Below are 17,235 nucleotides of genomic sequence, written 5' to 3' on the forward strand. Positions count from 1 at the left end.
TCCTGAACAGTAAAGTGAGGATGAGACAGCTTGGGGAAACCTGCAAATGAAAGTAAACCTGGAAAACAACAGGGGATAAGTGAAATCTATTTATAACTCATCAGCATCACTAATGATACAGAATATGACACATAGATGTGAATGTTAATGAACAATAGCTGCATCTGGTTTATCAAGGAGCTAACATGAAGGCAAAGCACAGTCTCAGTAACATTTAAGACCCTTCTGTAGTGTGAAAACACATTTCTCTTCAGATTCACACTGGCTGGATGTGTCTCTATTCTGAACTGAGGCTTTATGTGAACATGAATCAGAAGAAAGTTTCCTAATGGAGACACTCATGGATGCAGATTTATTTGTATGAGGCACAGTGATGAGAAACAGAGACCACACAGTGTCTGGAGTGATTAAATAGGTTTATTTGATTTACAGACATGTACATTTTCTATCAACCCCCCATAGGAGCATCACAGTTCAGTTCTAGAATAATATCCTTTGATTTCTCTGACACTTATTTTGTACTGACTTGCTCTAAAAATAAAAATAACCTCTGTTTTCTGTTCAACATCAGAAATAGGTTTCTTTATACAAGATTCTTGTATGACAAGAAATAGCACATTCTCAATACATCACTTCAGTGATTATTAACACAGAATTACTCGATACAACAAACTAAAGGATTGGTGCTAAATCAACTTAGTTTTGGCAAAGTGATACTCGATTCATGACCCATCTGACCAGAGCCAACATCCTCTCTGATGACAGGTGACGATATGTCAGCACTTACTGTGAGCATGAAGTGACAGAGTTCAGTAACAGAGGCTCTGTAAGCTGATGCTAGGCTGTGGTTCAAATAAATCCCTGAACATTAAGTGTGCAAAATGGTTTGATCAGTTGTTCTAAAAAAAAGAAAAGAAAAACACAAGAGCTACAAACATGAATGCAAACATATTGCATCCTTACAATGAGACCAGTAAATCCCTCACATTGCTTGTTTCTTTTCGTGTATATGTGTGAGACGTCCATTTCATGATCACAGTAAACAAGATGAATCTTAGTGATGTAAAAAGGTTTTGTGTTGTTTCATTGTGATACAAAAAGGTGAACAAATAGGCATTTTTAAAAGCCAATGACACACAACAAAGTGTAATATACTCAAACCTTAAACTTCCCTTTATAGATTATTCTTCATTATGGTAACAAACAAATAAATACATTGCATCCAAGCCATCATTTACAATATATTAAAGTTGCTGCATGATATAGCTATATATATATATCTACTGTAGTTATTTAAAAACTCATTTGGTAACAATAAAAAATGAAAGTAATATCGAAAAAGGAAGGTAAGAAGCTTAGTTCATTAAGAAGATGAAGGTGTGTAAACACGTCAGGTTGGACAGAATCACATTCAGAGAGCTCCACACAGTTGGAGAGAAGCTAAAGCTAATGATCTGGCAGCAAGGACACAGCCCACACAGCACCCCACACACAGTCAGTGAGTCATGCTCACACATCAATGCTACAAGAACCACCTCAACGTCCCCTTTTATTCCTCTGCTAAGGTCAGTCCATCCTCCTCCCCCTCCTGTGTTTTCTTGGAGGTCTGCAAAGTGCTTTTCTTCCCTTTATGCACAAGCTTTAAAACCTTTGAATCCATTAGTGGCTTCAAGGTTTCAGTATTCACCGGGTAATATTCTACAGAAAGGATCCTTCACAGAGGCTTCTAATGACTAAATCTTTGTGTGTACAAACAACCAGCCATAGCTTTCCTCGCTGACTTCTTTTCTTGTTTGTTGGAGACTGCATTTAATTTGCATAATTACAATATGGTACTCTAATTAATGCATAGAGTGATGAGTCCACATCCTTGTTTATTGTCTGTTGTGTACTTTTATGTAAATCTCTATGTCATTTTGTGGTGCAGGTGTCGGAGGCGGCTGTTTTTCAGCTGTCGCACTGACGTCTGAGGACATGCTGATATCAAAGCTAGATTCCTCGCTCATCAGGGTAAGAGCTAAACCATCAGTCGGACCTGAGGCTGAAGGATTTCCTCTCCTGTCTGGGATTCCAATTCCCCCTACTAATAAACTGTGTCTCTGGCTCCTTTCAAAGGTCCTTTCTTCTAATCATGAAATGGAATATCTACAATTGCGAAGGGGAAAGGTCTCTTTCACAAAGCCTGTTATTGTAGCCACTGAGGACCGGACTGGAATCCATCATTAAAAGTGACTCCGTCTCTGTGTGGGTGTTGTGTGCAGAAATTCAAAACCAACCATCAGAGAGCTGCTCCTTTAAAGGGAAACCCAGCTCACTGATAAGGCAGTGTGGACTAAAAAATGGTTGGTTTCCTCTAAAGGTTTTGTATTGCTTCTTATGTACACAAAAAACACAGGCACAACTCCTTTAAAGTCAAAAGAGTGGCACATCAATTACTTTTGGGAAAAGCATGTATATAATAAATTATAAAATACATAATCCAGTGTCCACTTTAAAGCACCCTGATTGAATCATCATGAAACAATCATAGGCAGCGACCTCCAGTTTCAAATCCAACATACACAGAAAAAAACTAAAAATCACAAGAATCCTTGTGAAAAATAATGTGCAGAAATCTCTGTCTTGTTCTCTGGCACTGTCTACACGGATTTAAGTGCTAAAAGCTAAACATAAAAACACATACGGGGTCAAAGAAAACATCTGTAGATGTGAAAGTTCCAATTCTTAAGGCTGATTCACTGACCTTTGAACAGTAATGCTTTTTTGGCTCTTGGTACTATGTTTACATGCACAGCAAAATTTGAATATGACAGTTCTGGATTTATCTGGTAAACATTGCTTTTGTGCTCAAAGTTTATGTTGTTAAATATATTAAGTTGTGTGGAGTGATCTGCTATTAGTCACAATATTCAAAGTATCTTTGAACCAATAAACAAGAGTCTGAGCCTCCAGCACATTTTGCTGCTGTTGTATCACTTGCTCCACATAACTTGAATTTTACAGCTTCTGTCTGTTTATAGGCTCCAAGTGCAGAAAGCTGGGGCAGAATGAATTGTGGAACGTTGCAGACTAAGAACAGAGACACTGCTAAAGCTTTAGGCTGCATTTTACAAGTGATACTGTATATACAAACACACAGCTGAATTATTCCTAATCTGAAAGAGCAACTGCAGAGTGCATGTAAACATAGCCAGTGATGAAGTCATGAGGGTCGTTGGTGGTCAGTGCAAAGTCTGAAGGAATGTAATGATGCTATGGCACTTGGTGCAGATTGACAGCTGATGTAACAGACAGACAGACACATAAGAGACAGACAGGCAGACAGACAGGGCAGGTTCATGGTCAGCATTCAGTAGTATGGCATCAGGAGTCAAAGGGGTCGTGGTGGATTTGTCCACCCCACCTCCTCCCTGGAAGGTTCAGTGGATACTTGCAGACAGAGGTGAGGAGGACACTCTCTGTCTGAAGGCTGCTCCAGCACACAGTTGAGCACCTCCTCACCAGCCTGTGATTTAGAGGTGCTTCAAGGAGGGGCAAGACGCTCCCTAATTTCAGTTCTGAGCAGCCTCCACCAGAGTGTAAAAAGGAAGAGCAGCAGGAGCCAAAGAGCAGGAGGATGATCATGGTGGTGATGACAGGGGATGAGGACATGAGCATGGTTTTAAAGAAGCTGCCCTTGCTTTCTAATCACCATTTTGTCATCCGTGTTGAGGTTGGTTATGCCTTCAAAAGGCTCCTCATTTGCTTGTCACCTGAGAAAGGGAGAGGAAACAGTGGCATTAGAGTCTGGCCTCACCACAGGACATTCTCATGTAATTAATGTTGAGGTCGAAAGCTCCTGAGCCATCTGGTGGGACCTTCCTGATAACGCCTGCACACCAGGACCAGACTGTGACCTAAATATCTTCTTGCACACAGCATACCAACACATTACAGTTTGTTTAATGCAGATCCCCCCCAATCTGTACAACCGCAAGCCTTAAGCCACAGCAACACACGGCTGCGGTGTCTCCAGATGGAGCTTTATATTAGATGTTACTGTGTGTCTTCCTCTATTTATATGCCAAATATATTATTAAGCTTATATACACAAAGATTAATGAAGGGAGGGCTTTGTTGGTGCTTTCAGCAAGCTTTTGTAAGAATACAAACAACATAAATGAGTGTTCAAAATACTATACAACTCACAAAATCTACCTAGGCTAAATGTGAAAGTGCTGTCTGCACAGTGTACCTCATTTTGATGAATATAGATATAAACTATCCACCCTATGAATAAGAAATTTATTTTATTTACAGATTTAAAACACTCACATTTCCATCTTTAATAGATTACATTTTCACGTCACGATCAAAATCTTGAACCCAATGAATGAGTCTGACATTACTTGACAGTTTGCTTAGAATTTGTAAAATCTCCTTCAGGTGCTGAAATACGATAAACAATGCTCATATTTGGGGAAATATGGCACCAGAGGAGAAATTATTCCCCAGTTGGAGATTAGACCATTAGGTGTTCATGGTGCCATGCTTGTGATCTCCTTAGATTGGGTGGGAGAGCAAGATAGCAGAGTGTCCCGCTCTTTGTTGTGGTCTGTCATTACGTTGCCCTGGATGCTCCAGTACACAAGCTACTACTGCTGCTACAATAGGATTAGTGAGGGGAGCTCAGCAGAGTGATGCTCTGAGCGAGTGGCAAACACTCTCAAACACACTCACACATGCGCATACAGTTAAACATATTTACTACAATGGCAGACACACTGTTGTGCTCCACAAAACAACACCATTCCTAAGCGAGTAATTAGCTAAAACAGGAGGATTAGTGAATTTTTGAAAACAATGTCGTTTGGCTCTGTGCCCTCAGAAAAACAATGACTTTCCAACTCTCTGGTTCTTCAAAGTGCCTAAAAAATTTGGTTCTTCGATGGCATTACTGCAATGAATCCTTTTTGGTTCCAGTCAGCACCTTTATTTTTCTGAGTGTCGATGCAGATCCAGTCTCTCTGGGTTGAACCATTTTCCTCAGTTATTAGTGTCAGTTGTTGCTGTAAACTCTGAAAATTGTTTATCAGCCAAATGTGAAGTTAAATCGCTCAAATGCCAGTGTGATACAGAGTTAATTAGAGTCATGAATGCTTTGATATGAGAGCCTGCCTCCTCACAGCTTCACTGTTACTGTACTGGAAATTGGCTTCTGGAGCAAAGGGGAGGAGGGCTGATTGGTCTGGCAAGCACACAAAGTCTAATCAACCAACTTGTAGTGGTTTCTGGCTGTGAGGATGTAAATTATGACAGCGCACGGCTGCTTGGACATGACTATGGATCTCATTGGATTTACATAGGAAGACTAAAGATATCTCAAAGAGAGTACAGATTCAGATTTTTCACTGATAGATGACTTCATTAGATTATGAAACCACTGCCACTCTAAATGTTGTATCAGCTGAACAGGTCACATCACATCTGACTGTACACTGAGTGTGTTTGTGTGGTCTGAGGTTACTGCACCACCACCACCATGAACCCACTCTGAGCTGCTGACAGAGGATTCTGAGTTTCTGTTGAATGATAAGAGTGTGAAGAAGGAAAGTATGTGCCTGCAGCTGTATAAACACTTACAGTTAAAGTTTGGACAGCAGTGACTAAATCAGAGCTTTTCCTCCCTGAGTATTACAGGATTGTGGTTACTGAATAAATGAGTGTGAAGCTCCGCGGGCAGATCTCATGCTGATCTTTTGACAGCCCTGAGCTCGGGGATGTCCACGATTTCTCCTGCGGCGGGGTGTGAACCTGGACAGTGGAGGCCGGCTCCTCCTGCAGAGGAAGTTAATTGGATCTCAGCGTATCTGATCTCTGTCTGAGATTGCTTCGCCGGAGATTAATAGCTTGCGATGTATAACAGCTTAAGCGATTACTGCTTCTCTTCATCCTCATTTGTTCAACAGTAGTGTCTCTTCTCGCCTCCTCTAAATTCCTCTCATTCACTTCCACTTCTTGTCAGAGCCAAACACTCCTTAAACCTTCACAGTGTTTGACTGCATCACCATTAATACTCTCTTCCACATCCCTTTGAGCTTTAGAAGTTTCACTGAGACGCATGTTGCACCTTGAATATTCAATGGGGACAACATCAAGAGTGAGTGTGAACCCCTCCTGAGAGCCTGAGAGTGTGCGATCTGTGAACTGTATTGATCTGAATCAGACCCAAGAGAGGATATATCGCTTGTCACTGATTGGATTATCCTCCGAAACAAATTGGTTGGAAATCAATCAGGACAGAAAGCCTCAGAGGTTCTGCTGCAGAATAGAAATGATCAGTTTAGAGACATTTCAACTCTGACCTCATGTGGCTGTAATCACTGCTCTCTATAATTAGCCTCTTTGACAGCAGGGACAAAATGCTGTAGCTGCTGTGTGTGACAGTGAACCGATGAAACCCTCAGGCTGAGAGCACAAACTGCAACTGAGACGTGATATGTGCGGCAGCCCTGCAGGAGCCTTTCATGTCACCCGTCATTAGCTGTGCATGCTAATATCAACCTGGCAAAGTTAATGACACTGCAGTACTTACAGTGAAGGGCAGTCTTGATGGTTTTGCATTTTTGAGGCCAATTAAATGCAAATTCTAAATTGTGTATATTTCTGCAGACTATTTTCCAAAGAATACTACAACATTTTGAGATTGATTTCCTTCCTTCAAAGCAGCCATTGCATCTCATCCATCAGTTTACAATACACCTGTAGAGCTCTGAAAGTTGCTTGTAGGAGGTAATCCATCACAGTGAGAACTTTGTGGCTCTTTTTTGCCAAAGTTATGCTGCTGTATGGTGATGCAGCTGCAAGCACTAAGTGTTTGGAACACTCTTATTGTTGGCACATTCAAGGATATTTTGACGCTGCAGATCTGAAATTTGGCCCAATATTAGGCTGTCTAATAACAGAAGCAACAAAAATATTCACATGATCCTTTTCACAACATCTGTGTGCTGCTTATTCTGATCATCCATAGATAATATCTTTGTATCTACTAACGTAATAAACAAATGGGTATAGAAGGTATTCTGGACAATAATGTCCCACAGATATTGAGATTTTTCTCTCTTCTGCTTGCATGAATTTGCAGCTTCACACAGTTTTTCCATCCAATCGACAGTTGCTCTCAAATACTACACAGAGCTGCAATTTTGGCAAATGATCACACCGTTTCCTAAACAGAACTTTGTTCATCCTGTCATAAACCCTACACGCCTTACTTTCCTGGTTTTCGGAAGCTGGTGAAATTTTATCATGTGAAATCCGGACCAGATTATTTGTCAAAAGGCCTATGAGACTTTCTTGATATATTTTTTCCTGTGCAAATTAAATTTCTTTCCTCTCTGGTCATTGATTTAACCCCTAACAGCTCATCTCTGTGTATCAAAGTTACATACTTAGAGTTTTCTTTTTCCATGAAAATAATCATTTTTCTGCCTTATTATGGCTTACATGTAACTCTACACTGCTGATCACTCCAGTAACCACCTCTCTCTCTACTCGCTGCAGCTCAGCACACCAGCTCTCCTACAACTCTAGTCAAACTCTGTAAGACTACTTTAGACTACAAATGATAAGTTGTAATGTTGGAGTAACTCCGCTGTATGTGTTTGAAATAGAAACAAACTCTAAATGAGATTAATGACTTGGAAAGCCCCACTCTGTAGGATATATGGTTCTATAGGTTTGTTACATGTGGAACCCCCAGAAGTCAGTGTCCATGTTTCTGAGACGGTCATCAGTACACAGGTTTTAAGGCCGAAATATTCAGCCATGGTGCTGACTGCTTATTTCACTAATGATCAGATCTTTGTGCCTCTTTTAGCATATAAAAAACACCATATCGACATGTTACCAAGGTAAAAAAAAATCATTGGAGGGGCTCTTTAAAATATAGTATTTTCTCAACAGAATTACTCCTGGATGCTGGTGAAACAAATCCAGACATATAGGCAATAACCATCTATTCTTTTCAGTCTGTGTGCATACAGTATTTTGACAAATGTTTAGAGTGCAAATCAACCCAGAAAAGGTTACAAAGAAAGGAGTAAAACCTTGACCTTTTGGTCAAACTTGATAACCTTCACAAATAAGTCACAGCAGATTCCTTGTTGCTTTAATCAAGCAGTCAAAGTTTATTCTTGTTATTCTTTACTGGCAAATACAAAAGCTCCCCATTGTCCTGCTGTGCAAAGTTGGCTGGTAGGCTGCCAATAGTTGTGTGTTTTTTTGCTGAGTTAATAATTAAAGAGGTTTTACACCATGTGTGTGAGTCTGATAAAGGCAGGAAGGAGGAAAGGCAGCTCAGGTCTTGATAAGATGCCAGATAGCTGGTCAAATAACCACAGCTCCAAGAATGCCCAAACACTCCCTGAGCACAATGAGATGGAAACTGATCATAGATCTATCCTTTTTGCATCATCATGTTTATCACCTCCACTGTCATAATGCTCAGGGCGGCCTCAGTTCAAAGTGTCTTTTAAGTTCTATAAAGCCGTTGTATTCAGATCGCTGTGTCCCTTAATGAAAGGCACTCAAAATGGGGCTTGCCAGGTACTGACAAGAGAGCTCTATAAATGTTAATGTTCCAGAGCTGTCTCTTTGTTATCAAGCACTTAAACTCCTGATGTGAGAAGCACTGAAGTGTCAAAGTGTCTTTAAAGGAGAAAAGGCAAATTACCTGGTCATACTTTGACTGCGGAGGTTGATCGTGTCAGCTGGCTCAGCCTGGAGAGAGAAGATTTGTTTTAGGAATTATGGAAGCACACAATCTTAAAAGGATTTGATATTCTGTTTTCTTTCTTTTTCTACATTTTTTTTCTTAATTTCACTCGTCAGATGTAAACTGATTTACATCACACTTTGTCACCACACTGGATCTGTACTGCCACAGCAGAGGAGACAGTTATGCACTGGAACATCACTGAGTGTAAATGTGGACTGAGTGTAAATGTGGACTGGGTGAATGCATAGGGGTGGGGTGGGGGAGGTGGGTACGCACTGAACCCAAGCTATTAATGGCAACCCTGCAGCCCAAAAAAGCCAACAACCTAGAAATAATAAAGCGCTCTGTAGGGCTGGAAATAGACAGGCGCGCTCTACTGAGTTACTCGTTCAGCTCGGTGCCTTTTATAAATAGCACTGAGTATCTGAGGACACACTGGGAGGAAGAAAAAAATAAGATGCAAAGCACTCTGTAAAGTCATGGGGAATTTATAAATTGGCGGTTTTATAGCGTGAATGTATTCTATAAATATCACAGTCATGGAACAACCCAAGTTGTGCATGTTGTCATTTTTCTTTGTCCCTGAGGTGCTGTTTGCAGCTCGTTACATAAGAGCTGCTGCTGTTTAAGTTTTTTCTTCATTGGGATGTTTAGTACAAATTTGCACAACTCTGTAAAGGCCTCTGCACTGTGTAATGTATGCAATAGTATGGTGCTGTGTATACATTCTGTACCTGCCGGTAATCCAAGTTGCTGGTGTATGAATAACCAGCTTTCACAGAGATATGCAGAGCTGGTAAAGAACAGGTCTTTTGTTTATGTTGAACTCCTCTAACAGGACACAGCCTGGTGGATACTGATGGTAAATGATTTCAATAAGTGTAAGAGAACTCTGGATTTTACATTAAATATAGGTTTTTACTGCAATGCACTAGCATCAAATATCACACATGCACACTTGAAAATGATACATGAATGTGGTTCAGAAAACATGTACTGCACTTGAGTATTTCCATTTTACACTGCTTTATACTTCCACTACATTTCAGACAGAAATATTGTACTTTCTACTCCACTAAATTTGATGGCTTGATTTCCTCTAGATGAGACTTAAGGTGAAGATTTTTCGCAACAGATAAAATGCAACACACAGTTCCAGATTAAACCGGGTGGTTTCCAAACTATTTGGCGTCTCATAAAATATGTAGTCAGTTCACATATCAGATGCCTATCTGTTGTTAGCGGCTCCATCAAATAGGAATTTTTCCCTATAAACTTTTCACATTGTTGCATTGCACTCTGTTCAAATTACCCAATATCTCAGCAACAAGAAAAGCTGACAAATCCTCAGATTTATCTTCTGTCTCTGTGTATAAAGCTGTAAAGTAGTTAAAACTCCAACAGTACCATGCTGCTGACTCAGTGGTGCTTCACTATTAATAGTCTAATGATGTCATACATAATAATATGACAGACAGAGGGACCAATGCAGGACTTTTACTTTAAGACTTTAACTACATTTAGCTTTTTAAGAACTTTTATTTCAGCAGGATTTGTCATGCAGCACTTTTAATTAAAATGGAGTAATTTACAATGTTGTATTTTTTAGTTTTATACATAATACTTAATAATTTATCTTATCAGATACTTTGTAATCAGAGTTTGTTTATTCAAAGGTTCAGTTGCAGCTAATGGCTTTATTGGTAAACTATTTATAAATGCTTTAGATTTACTCTGCAAGTCAGCGACAAGACAACTTCTGGATTGGTAGTTTATATCAGGTATCAGTTTGTATCCTACACCATAAAACCTGATTTGTCTTTTTAGGGTTTCAGAAAAGAATCCACAGATGGACTTTGTAAAAGAGCTGCAGGACATCTGGACTATAACTAATTTATTAACATTTATTATGGCAGACTTAGAGTATTATACATACTCCTTACTAATGGCTCATTCATTTATCTGTCACTTGGTAATATTACATGTTGGCTTACTATAAAGTGGAAAACTCCTGCCTAAATATTAATAACTGTTAACAAATCAACTTCACTAAATTGCCAGAGAAATTATTCACTGCTTAAAATTCATCTATAAATCAATAAAATGATGTATTAATCACTGACAAAGCTTGTAAGCGACTTATCACAAACTGGTAAAAAAAAAACAACCTTGGACACTCTGTTAGCTGTGAAATGTAGCAAGTTCTGAAACATAAATACTCTAATTCTGATATTTACACATCTACACACGTTTTATTTTTGTGAAAATGAACTTGCAGAGAAGACCTTCAAGTAATGTCACTGCCTTTTTATGTCTGGACTATTTAACTGCATCTGCTGCAACATTAGCTCTGCCCCACAGCGTTTCGTGTGAAAGTCAGGGAGTTGTGGTTAGATATAGTTTAAGTGAACGTGTGCCATCTGCTCACTCTCTGCAATAATGTGGTGAGATAGCTTAAACCACATCTTGAACCACAGACTATCTATTACTGGCACAATGGCAAGAATTTTTCTCTTAGTCATTGTTCTGCATTTTTTTGCCCTTTTTTAATGACATGAAACCCAACAGAAGCTGCAGCCTGGATTACTAGTGGCAGCCCTGGATGTATGCAAAGTTCCCTGTAAAACTGCATGTTAGTATTAAACAGGAGGAATATTAACGGTTTTGATGAAGCTTGACCCTTGGATTATATAATGCCACGGAAATATGAAGGAAGCAGTCTACACATTTCTTATGCGCTTTTTAAATTTGATTAGAAAAATGCTTATTCTGACAAAGCTGCATGAGAATGCTCATAAAATGCTTTAGGCGTGGGAAACGACCACAGGGTAAAGACAAGGCGTCTGCAGACAGACCTCAGACATCAGTCTGCCATCCTGTCTAAAAATGTCCCTCATCTTCAGCAGGAAGGAAGTCATTTCTGAGAGCGCTGGCACCAGGGGAGTAGGCCAATGTGATAAAAAGTAGGAAAAAAATAGTCAGAAAGAAACAAGAAGTCATGTCTCACCAACTGAAAGAGGATGAGTGTGTTTGTTTTAGCCTTTTAAGGCAATGGCCGGCTACTGTGCCCTCTGGTTCACGTCTTTGGTGTTTAAAAGAAAAAATCGGAATGCATGAATGAAAGGGGCGGGAGCTGGTAAAAGTCTAAGTAAGAACACTTTAACAAATTGATGGCTAGGACTGCTTGTGTCAGCTCTGGAGCACATTTTGCTGACTGGGACTTTCGATAGGCTCCAGGGCCTTTCTAAGTCTTGCAGGGTTGGCTCCATTGTTGGCATCACTTGGGCAGCTTGTCCCTGACTTGTGTCAAACTCTGAGCATCATCCAGAAAAAAGTATCTGACCTCTTTTTGCCTGCATTGTACTGAGAATAACGCCAATATTCAATATTATTGCTATTTCTTCGGCTTCCTGTGCGGAGGTGACGTGTTTTGGATTTTTGGAGCTCTTACTCAGAAAGTCAGTGGAGGACAACTCAAGTAAAGTAAATATTAAATATTTAAAGAATGAATGACTAAATAATAAATGAAATAATGATGAGTTTTTCAAACAGTGTCTGAGTCACTTACTGTTTCTCGGCCTTCTCCCTGTCATCCAAGAAAAACAGCGCCGTGGCCAGGAAAAACATGCCCCCCAGCACGATGATGAAGGGACATAGCATGAGGGCATAGCCCAGGCTGAGGAACCGCCATAGTGCTGACGTAGCGTAGCTCTGCTGAAGGGCATCGGAGATCTGCACCCAGGCCAGCACAAACACACAATGACACCCCAGAATCAACACAGACACACACACACGCACACACACACAGACACACACACACACAGTCACAAACACAAGAAGAGGAGGGACTTTATTCAAACTACATTCTGCAGAAGTTCTTAAAACATCCTGTCTGACACACTTACGATAAGCTCTTCACCAGAGCGAGTTCTGCCCGTTTCATCATAGCAACAGATTAAACCAGACACACAGCATGATGTAAGACGCCCTGTTTTTGTCTTAAGCGAGGCAGGATTCCACGGCTAATAGCTCATCTTGCTGTTGAAAGCATTCAGTCTGTCACGCTGAGGAAAACAACAGCTGGAGAGTGGTGGGTGTGAAGTGACCATTCCAGCCTCCCTGCATCAGTCATACGGCAGCTCTCAAACAGGCATACATCATTGCGTTGTCAGTCGTGAGGGAGAGGAGGCTGCTGATGGTAGCTTTTAGGAGATTGTGTGGAGGTATGCGCAGCAGGAACAAGAAGGCGCAGCTTCTCATCTGTGTGTAAGTCTGAGCGGCTATAGGTCACACTGGCTGAAGCACATTGATTCCATGTTAGCGTCAGCAGAACCAGAGTCTCTAGAGATGGAGAACTGCTGACAGGAAGATGTTGGTGGCAGTGTGAGTGAGAGAGTGTGTGTGTGTGTGTGTGCCTTGTGTAGTCATCACATGTGCAAGGAGCATGATCCGTAATAAGGAGTGATTACAGAAATAGAGAGGATGGTGGAAGAAAATATAAAATATAAATGTGTGACAGAATCCATCCAGCAGTGCTGTGTGTGGTCAGTGCAGAGTCTGTTTCATCAGCTACAGTAAATTGCCTGAAACTTGCAGAGTACAGCTTAGCTAAAAATACACAGTACTGCTGCATGTCTAATTATCAAGCTAGAAGGCATTTCTTGGAAGATTGCTGCGAGATTGTCCTTGGCGTTCCCCTGCTGCCCACGCTGCCTGTGGCCATGTCCTACTCATACAGTATAGGAGGAGTCCATTATGTGTTTCTCAAGAGATTCTTAAGTGACAGATGCCTCAGTCTACATGCTGATGGAGGCGAATCTTGGCTCAGGTTTTTACCCCACAGCAACTGTGTGGCATGTGGGTGTTTCTATCTGCAGGCCTTCCCACAAGAACCAACTATGGTGTTGGAAACGCCACACTGGTTGCTTTGTGTCCAATGCATCATCTTCAGCTCTGTTTGGTGCACATGTCAAACCCCTGAACCAAAAGTACTGACTCACTTGCTTACTTTCTCTTGCGGTTGCTTAGCAATAACAAGTGTGTGTGTTTTCCTGGAGATTTTCTACTTTGCCCATTCACAGTATTTGTGGCAGTGTGCATGGGCTGATCTGAGTGCGTCACCACGAGTCCATAACACTCGCGTGCTAAACCTCAGCTCAGGAACTGAGGCACTGAGTGGTGACGCACTTGGAGCGTTCTGGGCTTCGTGGGCCGGGGGTTTGTGGAGGAGTGAGAAATCCCCGGACATTCAGTATGTCGCTCAGATGGGAGTCGTGACCCCGGAAGCTGGATGGATTAGACTGGGGTGACTGGCTCACTGAGGGGCTGCGTCTGGATAAGTCTGTTTGGCTGTGTCTCTGAGCGTGTCTCTGCCACAACTATCTGATATTAAATAATAATTAATCTGCTGGTCTTTTTGATTTGCTTGTTTTATTATTATATTTTAGCATATCAAATATCAGAAAATAACAAAAAAAGTTCTTAGAGATCAAGTGATGTCTTAATGACAAATGATTTAAAGCAGAGAAAAGCTTTACATCGTTCTACCATTTAAGAAAGAGGAACAAGCATATGTGGCATTTTCTGCTTAATAAATGACTAAAACAATTAATCAGTAATCAGAATTGCCTTTGAGCAATTTTCTGTGATTTGACTAACTGTTACAGCACTAATGAAGCCTTGACACCAGCAGAATTACAGTGATTAAGACTGAGTCACAGTATGATTTATCTATCTGTGTCAATAGGAAGTCTATACAATATAAGATGTTTTATTTGATGTGGAGATACAATACAGTGCCGGCCTCTGAGCGAGCTTGATTCCCAGAATCTGGATCTTTTTTTTTTTAATACCAGGTTTGATCAGTCTTTTGAAGAGCTTGCCTTGTAGTTGGAGGAAACTTGCAGCTGCTTTTGTCTGGCTTTGACAATAGTTTAACATTTTCATTTACAGAAGGAGAAAAAAAAGAGGACAATTTCAAAGCAGCTCATCAGACAGCTGCATCTGTTGCCAGCCTGTCAGGCCCTGACAGAGAATCTCCAGGATCACTTTGATTCACTAATCAAAGACTTCCACTGGCTTTTGTTCACACAGACTAGGCTGCCAGCCAGAGGTGCAACAATAAAACACAATGCAAACACACAACAGTAAAGCTATGTATTCTTTCCCTGCAGGTTATTGGCACCAACGTGCATCATAAAATGGTGATGTACAAAGTTTAGCGTCGGCATAGATGCTGGTATAATATGAACAATTTCTGTCTATGTTGCTGCAGTGCATTTTATGTGTGGATTGTCTATGCAGAAGAGTCCACACTTTCCAACTTCTAGTATACTTATCTAAAGAGTGTTTGCCTCTATGGAGTTGCTATTTAACTTCAAAAATGTTCATTCTCAAATTGAAATGAGAAGAATGCTGGTTGACAGTCGGGGGTGAATCCTGTTTCACACTTCATTGAATAGCAAGCAGCACTTGTATTCTGGCCTCCTGGATGCTATTCTTTGGGTGTATGCGCTCAGTTTGGAGGGTGGGGGTGATGGTGGTGATGGGTAACTCTGACCTTGAGAGGCCCAGTGTTCCAGTAAGGACCGCTCTCTCATCTTTTGACCAATCAAATACCGTAATGCTGACCCTCCTGGGAACCGTGAGATTTACTAGAAAATGCCACTGACAGCCTGAAGAGCAGTGGTGAAATCACAACTCTGTTCAGCAGCTCTCCTGAGACATGTGCTAAAAGCTCCTCTTGTACCTCACTTTGCACTGGCCTACTTAAAGCAAGAGCTAAACTGGTATTTGAATGCATTGTTTGTATGAATGGGGTGTTGAAGCGGTTACATTCCAGATTTACAACCTGGGCCAAATTTGAAATATATTCCTTCACTTCACACCCATAGCACTGCTTGGAGCCACGCCTGGGAGACTTACCAGGCCTATCAGATACGGACTTCCAGCATCGCCCAGGAGATGAGAGGTGAAGCTCTGAAAGGCGACCGCCGTTGCCCTCCGGGTGGGAATAACAACAAACTGCAAAGAAGAAAACGTGAGATGGTGTAAAGGTGATGAAGGAACAGAGGCAGGCAGATTCACTCAGCCATGTTAAAACTGCTCCTGCAGTTGTCAATTATGCACGCAGAGTCCAACCCATTGGGTCAGACGCCCCAGGCAGACCTATCAGTAATGGTCTGTCTGTATATTTACATCTTCACCATAGTCTTCAACCAAATTACAAATTAAGGAGCTGTTTTTACCCAACAGCTCCTTCCCACCTTACTGGAAGTCTAACTTCATTTAGCTCAGTGTTTTCACCTCCAAACACCCAAACATACACAGAAAAATGGCTCCCCTCTATTTGCTTCCAAGAATCAGTCAAAGCAGTAATTATCATCTCCATCCCAACTGCAGCCTACAAGGTCCACTCACATGTTTCCCAGCTCAAAACTGCGTCTAATTGGATGACCGCCATTTGGTATAGCTTGTAGCAGCAATTTCCAGTGACCCAGAAGATAAGTATAGGTTTGCAGTGCTCACCATTAAAATGTCTGCTGTGATGGCCCAGTTCAGGAAAAGAAGCGTCTCTCCGATAAAGATGCAAACCTAAAATAAAGAGGAAGAAATTTCACATTTAGTGTTGCTAATTATGATGAGCCACGGAACAAAAACAAGTGACATGACATGAAGCCAGAAGAGGAGGGAGCAGATAGTGACACCATGTGTGGGAATTCTCTGCTGGAAAAAAAGTGCTTTGGTTGCGGTGGTTCTAAAACATGTTATTATACCGGGGCCCAATTATATGTGGATGTGCAGGCCTTCATTTTGGTCCATTTGAGCTGGGTATTTAGCCCACGAGCTGAAAAGCAGCACAGGATGATAAGAATTGTTTTTCTTGTCAAAGCTTCAATGTGGAAAACTTTTTAACGCTTGCCAAGTTTAGGTCAAGCTGCAAGATTTGAATTTATGTCCTACATCTGACCGGGTGGGGCAGAAACTTTAAAAAGCAAAGAGCGTATGTACATGTAGGCTTCTGTATATACACAGGTTGGCAGCAGCTGGTGTTTCTACTTTGCCACTTTCTCAAAAACAGACCCTGTGGGATTTGGTTGCAGTGGAATCTCATGTATCTGTATTGGCCTGTTTCATCTAACACAGTCTTACACAGCCGACTGATGTGCGTTTCCTGCTGGGGAATAACCCTTCTGCTGGAGTGCCAGACCTACAGTAAAGTACAGAGAGCTACAGAAGGAGTCTGACAGCGGAGATGTAGGCAGGTCTGTTCTGAGAGCTGTGAACCAGACACCGTGACCGACATGTTGCCTCTGAGCAGAGAGAAGCCCAGCCTTCCCTCAGATTAGCTACGTGCTGACGGGACAACAGCTGCGAGAGGTCAATCGGCCTCAACAGAGCAGCTCCGACTGCTACAGCCGCGTCACGCTTTATAATGTGACACATCTGTCAGCTCTTTGCCGTGAAACTTGAGT

General features: G+C 41.3%; 1 protein-coding gene across 1 annotated transcript in view; it reads right to left on the reverse strand.

Annotated features, from left to right (window-relative positions):
* Positions 1-399: 399 nt before the first annotated feature.
* Positions 400-17,235, reverse strand: part of spns2 (SPNS lysolipid transporter 2, sphingosine-1-phosphate) — a 71,719-nt gene continuing 54,883 nt past the window's right edge. The window contains exons 9-13 of the mRNA XM_022209419.2: positions 16,289-16,354; positions 15,686-15,784; positions 12,330-12,493; positions 8,717-8,763; positions 400-3,752 (exon numbers count right to left, since the gene is read on the reverse strand). Coding sequence (XP_022065111.1) covers positions 8,721-8,763; positions 12,330-12,493; positions 15,686-15,784; positions 16,289-16,354 — 372 coding nt within the window. The 3' untranslated portion in view covers positions 400-3,752; positions 8,717-8,720. The remainder of the gene's footprint in view (positions 3,753-8,716; positions 8,764-12,329; positions 12,494-15,685; positions 15,785-16,288; positions 16,355-17,235) is intronic.

This window comes from Acanthochromis polyacanthus, chromosome 17 (genome assembly GCF_021347895.1).
Source record: "Acanthochromis polyacanthus isolate Apoly-LR-REF ecotype Palm Island chromosome 17, KAUST_Apoly_ChrSc, whole genome shotgun sequence".
NCBI classification, from domain to species: Eukaryota; Metazoa; Chordata; class Actinopteri; family Pomacentridae; genus Acanthochromis; species Acanthochromis polyacanthus.